General features: G+C 48.3%; 1 protein-coding gene across 1 annotated transcript; it reads right to left on the bottom strand.

The window, feature by feature from the left end:
• Window positions 1-223: 223 nt before the first annotated feature.
• On the bottom strand, window positions 224-7,091 carry LOC128779402 (olfactory receptor 14K1). The gene is made up of 2 exons (XM_053913023.1): window positions 6,274-7,091; window positions 224-1,385 (listed from the first exon to the last, which is right to left on the bottom strand). Exon 2 carries the CDS (start codon window positions 1,360-1,362, stop codon window positions 415-417), a length of 948 nt encoding a protein of 315 aa, XP_053768998.1. The 5' UTR covers window positions 1,363-1,385; window positions 6,274-7,091; the 3' UTR covers window positions 224-414.
• Between the last annotated feature and the right edge of the window lie 515 nt (window positions 7,092-7,606).

The following is a 7,606-nucleotide window of genomic DNA, read 5'->3' as shown; positions in this document are numbered from 1 at the left end:
CTCCCTCTCTCTCTCCCCCGCCTTCCTCTCTCTCTCTCTCTAAAAAGATTGATTGAAACATATCTTTAGGTGACGATTTCAAAGGAGGTTGAGTAAATAAAATACAGATGCAAAATCTAGGCTATTAAAACATTTGTTAAATGGAGAAAACGCCAGGGAAGATAATCATGTTGGAGGAATAAGAACCCGTACAAACCTCACGTGTGTGGGGCTCAGACAGGAGTCGAAATCACCAAAGCTACAAGAAGAAAATCTTCATAGTTTCCATGTAACCAAGTGAAGGAGTATAAGGAAAACACGTACTTCCTATTCAAACTGATGGCCTGAGTTGAACACCCACAAATCTCTGTGGTGTACTTGTCTCTAGTACTAATCATTTCAAACAGCTAGCTCATGATGGAGCAAAAAGAGATTCTACTTTCTCCCTGCAACGTTTCTGCTATTTCTATCAATCCACAGGACTTTTCCTAGTGCTGCCTTAATGTCCTTGTTCCTCAGACAGTAGATCATGGGGTTCAAGGTGGGGGGCACCACGGAATAGAAGATAGATACCAGCACGTCTAGAAGGGAGGGCTTGTCAGATGCTGGTTTTAAATAAGCAACTGTGCCTGTCAGAACGAACACGCTCACAACAATGAGGTGAGGCAGGCAGGTGGAAAAGGCTTTGGACTGCTTCTGTCTGGTTGGGATCTTCAGCACCGTGGAGAGAATGTACACATACGAGACCACAATGCACACTGAACATGAAAATGCATAACAGACACCGATGGCCACGCTGACATTAATAGTCACGTGCTGTTCTGAACACGTGAGCTTCAGTAGGGCAGGAACATCACAGAAGAACTGTTGTATCTTGTTGGACCCACAAAATTTCAGAGAGAATGTCCCAGTTAGGTACAAGATTCCAAAGGCCCCTCCATTGAGCCAGGACACAGCCGTCAAAAGGACAGAGGTCCTTTTACTCATGACAGCTTCATAATGCAGTGGGTGGCAGATGGCAACATAGCGGTCATAGGACATCGCTGTGAGGATGCCGATCTCTGACCCAGCCATCAGCACCACCAGGAAGAGCTGGACCGCACACCCCAGGAAAGAGATGGAGTCGCTGAAGGTGACAGAATTGAGAACGGACTTGGGGACTGTGGCAGAAATGAGACAAAGGTCTAAGAAGGACAAATGCCTGAGGAAGAAGTACATTGGGGTGTGGAGGTAATGGTCAAGAATTGTGAGGAAAATGACGATGATGTTCTCCCACGTGGCCATGAGGTAGAGAAGCAAGAAGAACACAGCGAGAAGCCTTGACAGCACCCGGCTGTCCGTCCATCGCACCAACGAGAATTCCATCACCAGGGTTTCGTTCATCGTGTTTTACGGTCATAAGCCCCCTGTTCGGTCAAGAGAAATAGTCATGTTAATGTCACAGATAAAATCCACTTGCTTCTTTAGCTTTGAAACATCGTGTACATTAGCATCATGGGCTAGATAGAAAGTTTAAAAATACAAAAATATTCACATTGATTGTTGACTCGGGTATGAAAACAACCATGGATATAACATTTCAATATGACTGCAGTTAAATTTGTGGTCAAAGAAGAAGAGTGCTCCCTAGCTACTTAGAACTCATTTTGAGTAAGTTTATTTCTAATGGGAATTGCAGGGTTGACTATGTGATTATGACAAAGCATTTCTGTTTTTTCTCCCTCACCCTAGGACTTGTTTATTGATTCTTAGAGGGAGGGGAAGGAGGAGAGAGAGAGAGAGAAGCATCCATGTGAGAGACAAACATCAATCGTATGCGCCCCAAATGGGGACAAAGCCTGTAATCTAGGCGCATGCCCTGGCTGGGCATCGCACCTGTGACCTTCAGGTTTACGGAAGAACATTCCAACCAACAGAGCCACACGGTCTAGGGCTCAGGTGCACTTTTCATGCACAAATATTATCCTAGTTACCGTAAATTTTCTTGTGAATTGGGCATCATGGACTCGTTTCCTGCTCACTGCATACTGCAATCTGTTTAAATAATCGTGATTAGGAGACGATATTCTAAGTTTTTATTCAGCAGCTCCTACTGAAGGACATTAAGGTTGCTCCCTGTCTTTGCACTAAAAAAAAAAAGAGAAAGAAATTGATTCTTTGTTGCAAATGTCAGAGGATTTTGTTGTTGCTGCCGTTCTAGTGCAGCTGTTTAGTGCGGCACTCAACAAATAGAGCGCTACTCTGGTAAGTTTGATTAATTGGTTTGTAAATGTTTGCTGCCATTTTTTATGGAAAGACCTAAACTTGAGACCGTCCAGGTCATGGGCACGTAACACTAGGAAGGAGTTAATTAATGGCAAGAACCAACAAACATTAGCAATGTCCCCTGCGCCTAATGAGAGAGGCTGTGTCCTCTGGCCTCCCAGGGCTTATCGTCCAGGGTCAGGGTCACTCAGACGCGCCAGCGTGAGGAGGTCTGTGGGCATGTTTTCCTCCTTCGCATCCTCTTTGTTTCTAGAAGCTCTCTTCGATTTTTCTTTGGCATCCTTTAAATGACAGCTGCTTCATTCCCGTGCAGCCTCAGTGCTCTCTAATATTTGTGGCTTTCCCTGTAAGCACCGGGAGGTAAGAAAGCACGATGGTCTCTGACTTCTGTAAGTACCACTCAGCCTCCCAGGCGCCCGGCTCTCAGTGGGCGCCTACTACAGAAGCTGCGAGGACTCCCCGCCTCAGCGCCTTTCTCACTAGATACCTCCCCCCGGCCAACCCCCGTTCTCGCCAGGTTTCTGGGTACCCTGGCCTGAGCCCAGCTAGGCCACACTATTGCCTGTTTCCCCAGAAGCCATGGGTACGCGCTGAGCTGCCACACCTTGGAGTTTCTTGTAAAAGCTAGATGGAGTGGAGCTTTGTAACCTTCACCCTGAGACTCTCCCGCCCGGGGAAGGCCACCTTCAGTTTAATTCCAGGGCCTTGGCTGCACGGGGCCCAAGGGCCCACTCAGCGTTTGTGCAGCTGAGCGAGAGCAGATGCTAGTCCTCGGTGGTGCCTGTGCAGCCCTAACCAGACTTGGAAGCCCCCTCCCCCCCTGAGCCTGCACTGCAGCCCCTCTGCACCTCCTCCCCTGCTGGCGAGGGAGGCCTTGTCCCTCCAACGATTCTCTCTGTGCTTTCTGCACTCTGCCAAGTAACAGGGCCGCAGCTTCTGGCAGGTTCCATTTTGCTGATCTCTTATTAATCTGTAATTCCAACAAGTGCAAGTAAAACATATGCATGTGGATTGACCAGGGCAGCTTCCTTCTCACAATGTGGACTTATTTTTTATTGATAAAACCACTATTTAGCCCTGGCTGATGTGGCTCAGTGGATTGAGCAGGGGCCTGCGACCAAAGGGTAGCTGGTTCGATTCCCAGTCAGGGCACGTGGCTGGGTTGGGGGCCAGGTCCCCGTAGGAGGACATATGAGAGGCAACCACACACTGATATTTCTCTCCCTATCTCTCCCCTTCCCTTCCCCTCTCTCTAAAAATAAATAAATAAAATCTTTTTTAAAACCCCACTATTTATTTTTACAGCTAAAAGCCACACTTACTGGTTTTACAATTAGACAAAATTATCAATATTTTTCATAATCGAACACAATTATTACCATTTTTGGTATGAAATCTTATTACATTTTAATATTATGATTCTATCTAAAATAAGTTAAATTTACAAAACCCCCAAAGCTAATATTTTCTATTTTTGTCTGATAAGGACGATACATGCCCACCTAGTGTTTGAAGCCACCTAACTCTAGACAGTGCACTAGTGGGAAATAGTCATATTTTTAAGGTAATCCATTAGTAGCAGGGATAAAATAAATGGCAGGGAAGAAAAGAGCATCTCAAAGAAAAAATTTAGGCATTCTATTTATTTTATTTTTCGTAAGGGTAGAAAAAAGTTACATACTAGAGAAGGGACAAAGGAGAATGACAAAGTGAGCTAAAAATATACTTGGTTTCAGGAGGTTTAAGAAGATCAGAAGCTAATGATGAAAAACCAAGCAGGACATCTGAGTCACCTCTCATCCTCACACACACACACACACACACACACACACACGCATGAACACACACTTCCTTCCCACCACACAGAACCACACACATGGCACCACGACAGGACACAGACAACACACACACACACGCACACACACAATCCTCACACCACTTCCCGGTGTAGTTTGTAAATCAGACTAGACTCACAGACACACTCCGTTTAGGAGAAGCATCCTCCTCACTCCGAGCAAGCGTGCTCAGATACCTGTTCTGCAAACATCTAGTTATTTCCTAGGACTGAGTTCCACGTGCCCCCGTTTTGTGAATAAAGATGAACGCACCCCTTGTGGCCTGTGACTGACCGAAGAGGGCCCAGCACAGCTTGCACCAGGTTGGAATGAGGAGAAGGGAGCGAGAGACGGGTGGTTAAAACGCAGAACTATGCGGAAGGAATTATAAGGGAAGAAAGCTGGACAGACGTGGTCACCGGGTCAATGCACAAAGGCAGGAACAGGGGGAAGAGTTTCAAGTAAAAGGAGGTGAGAAACAGCATCGCACGTTTCAGAGAGTGACCGCAGAGACTAAGGAAACAGTGACAGCCCCTCTTCCGGGAGGCTTATGTGGCCCCAATTCAACAGAGTAGCAGGAGCGGAGGGAACAGATGAGATGAGGGAACAAGTAAGCACACTGAGTATACTCCTTCTGTATGCTGGCGATAAAATCTTAGGGAAACCTAGTCACTGATTATGCTGAGCAGTGGCTTACGATGATTTATCTGGAGCAGTATTCTACTACATAAACTCAAAGACACAGGCAGAAATGAAGAAATGCAAAAGGAAGAGAGACAGAAACGGGAGAGAGGGAGTGAGGTATAAAAAAAAAAGGAGGGAGGAAAATAAGAACGATGAGGGGAGGGAGGCAGAGAGAGCAGCACTTTATTGCGGGAGAATGAAGAACATGGCGGGGGGGGGGGGGGGGGGGGGGGGGGGGGACGCCTGCTAGGAGGAAGCACCTTCCTCGGGGAACAGGGGAGCAGGGGAGCAGGGAAGAGCTTACCGCGCACGTCAGCACACTTGGCTTTGTTTCCTCTGCATCCGTGTTAGTGTCGTGAAGATGGACCGAGCGTGTCCATGGGAGCAGGCGAATCGCCCACCTTCATAGCACCCCCCAGCCCAGCGCAGGAGGCTTTCTGTGGAGTAAGAAGTTCAAAAGGCTCCTAGGAAAAGGCGATTGCGTTGAATTTTGCTAACTTTGGGTCCCTTTGCTAGAGAAGGGCGGCCCTGGCCCTGCTTTTGGAGCAGCATGGAGGAGCCTAACTCAAAGGTCACACCCGAGCCCCAGCTAGGCCAGGCGAGGCAAGTTTGCGGCCTGTGCTGTAGCCCCAGCTGGAGTGGGAAACTTCCAGCACTGTCTACAGGCCCTGAGAGCTGCTTTCAAAGGAACCAACCCTCTGCCATGGGTTCTGCTCAGCCAACCTCAGGGAAGGTTGTGTGCTCAGGGAAGGTCAAAGCCCATCAGCAGGGCGCGTCCTCTCATGCTCCTGCTGCCCCCTAGGCGCCTGACTTTGGCAGTGGGTTCTCCTCCCCACGGCCTACTGTGCCTGGGATCACCTCTGAAACAGGTGAAAGCTCTGCGTGCTTCGCTCTCTGGGTAATGCGGACAACACGATAACTTTTTCATGTACTATGATGCGCTCGTCCACAGCGATTCCCCAGAACTGCATGAAAGTCCACGAGCTGTGTCCTGACCGAGCTTCCAAAACCTTCGAAATGTTTACAGTGCATGGAACAGCCCCAAAGTAAGGGGGTTCTATGGGAGAGGCTTAGAATTCAGTGGGGCTCAGTTGACACATTTCTGAACTATTTCTATATCAGAGAAAGAAGACTGTCGCCGTTGGTGGAAGCGGGAGGGCGAGGACGGAAAGGTGAAGAGAGAGGGAGGGAGGGAGAGGAGACAGCTCCTGGAGCCTGTGCCGTCTGGGTAACGTTTCAGCGTTGAGTACAGGCAAGAAAAATAGCGTTTACAGGAAACTGCCGATGAGAATGCTTTCCCAATACAAACACGTTTATTTTAGATTCCAAAATAATTTTTTGGTGAGGAAGTACAAATGAAATAGCTCAGTAATTTGGGGCTTCTCTCCAAAATTCCCGTTGAAAAGAGCTCTGTTTTCAAGCCAGAGAAAGGGGCAGGACGCTGCAAAGAGTTTTCCCTTGTGCCTCCAGACTCCTGTTGGACGTCCCCTCCCACTCCATTCAAACTTACCAGAGTTTTGATTGAGTATCTCTGTCCTCCACACACCAGTATTTGTTCTCTGTGTGGTCTCCAGTTTCTAGGTGGAAAAGAGTGCTGTTGACGTCCTGTGCCTCACACGACTCTTCCCTGGAGCAGGGGCAAGGCTTTGAAAGCAGTCACAGGTGGGCCTTCATAGACTCCAAGGGGCTCTCCCAGCAGGCCACTGTCCGCTCTGCCTACACTGAGCTCTGAGATTCTAAAGCCCGGGAGACCTGGCCCTTAACTCCCAGCCCGGACCCGAGAGCTGCTGCCACTGCCCTTTCCTCCCGTGAAACCGCAGATGAGCTCTCTCTGGGGCTCATTAGAATAAAGGGCAGCAACATTTTAATTATTCTTATATGCATATGACTATTGATCCTAAGACATTCGTTTGCTTCTAAAGCATGGAACAATTTCAGTTTAGGTCTGCTCCCACCAACCTTTAGGTTGAGTCTGATAACCTCAGCTCAGCCTCAGCAGAGAGGGACACTAAGCAACACGAGTCCTCTGATCAGTACGTGGTTTTGTTTACTGCCTTGAGCCACGAAATGTCCCACTGATCTTTCCTTTACCCCCTCCCTGGACTTCAGCCAGCCCCCAGGGAGGGAACTGCCCTTCATTGTCACTAGTGACCAGAGACGCCAGGGTACACAGTTCCAAGAATTGTCCTAATTTCTGGCGCCTGTAGCAGGCGTCAGGCGCTGTCCGTGGCAGCAAGGGTCCTCGGCTCCTCCTGGAAGCAGCGTCTTGATGAACCCCAGCAGGGCCTTCTCCGTTGTGGGATAAAGTGGGCTACATTTTCAGTGCCTGGTCATGTAATGTTCTCCTCATCTGCTAGAACAGACATGAATTTTCCTTTATTTGTTCGTTGTTTGGCTCCAATTATTGCCTCGCCAGGTACCCTGGATGATAAACCCTCCAAGATGCCGACATCTTATTCCTATCATCTTGCAACCTCTTGCTGACACCCTCCCACCTTCATATCGAGTTGGTGTTTAGATTAGAATGTCATCATTTTTTCATTCATGATGGCATTTAGAATGATCACGGAACCGTCAGCCTCTGGGACCAGCATCATAACAGTTTTTTCAATGGATTTTTGGGAGAGAGAGGAAGAGAGAGAGGGAGCGAGGGAGAGAGAGAAACGTGGGTTTGTTGTCCCACTCACTGACGCACTCATTGCTTGTTTCCTGTGTGTGCGCTGACGGGGGACCCAACCCGCAACCTGGGCCTACCAGGATGAAACTCTGACCAGGTGGGTTCCCCAGCCAGGGCATAAGAGCTTTTGAATCATCTTATCAATTTCCAAGTAGCTTGGAAGACA

The sequence above is a fragment of the Desmodus rotundus genome, chromosome 10, assembly GCF_022682495.2.
Source record: "Desmodus rotundus isolate HL8 chromosome 10, HLdesRot8A.1, whole genome shotgun sequence".
Classification (NCBI taxonomy): domain Eukaryota; kingdom Metazoa; phylum Chordata; class Mammalia; order Chiroptera; family Phyllostomidae; genus Desmodus; species Desmodus rotundus.
Note: the sequence above shows the minus strand (reverse complement) of the source record. Positions and strands in the feature narration are given on the sequence as shown.

Bases quoted from the DNA above. Each gene is read 5' to 3' on its own strand.
- LOC128779402 (XM_053913023.1), bottom strand. From the start codon at position 1,362: ATGAACGAAACCCTGGTGATGGAATTCTCGTTGGTGCGATGGACGGAC.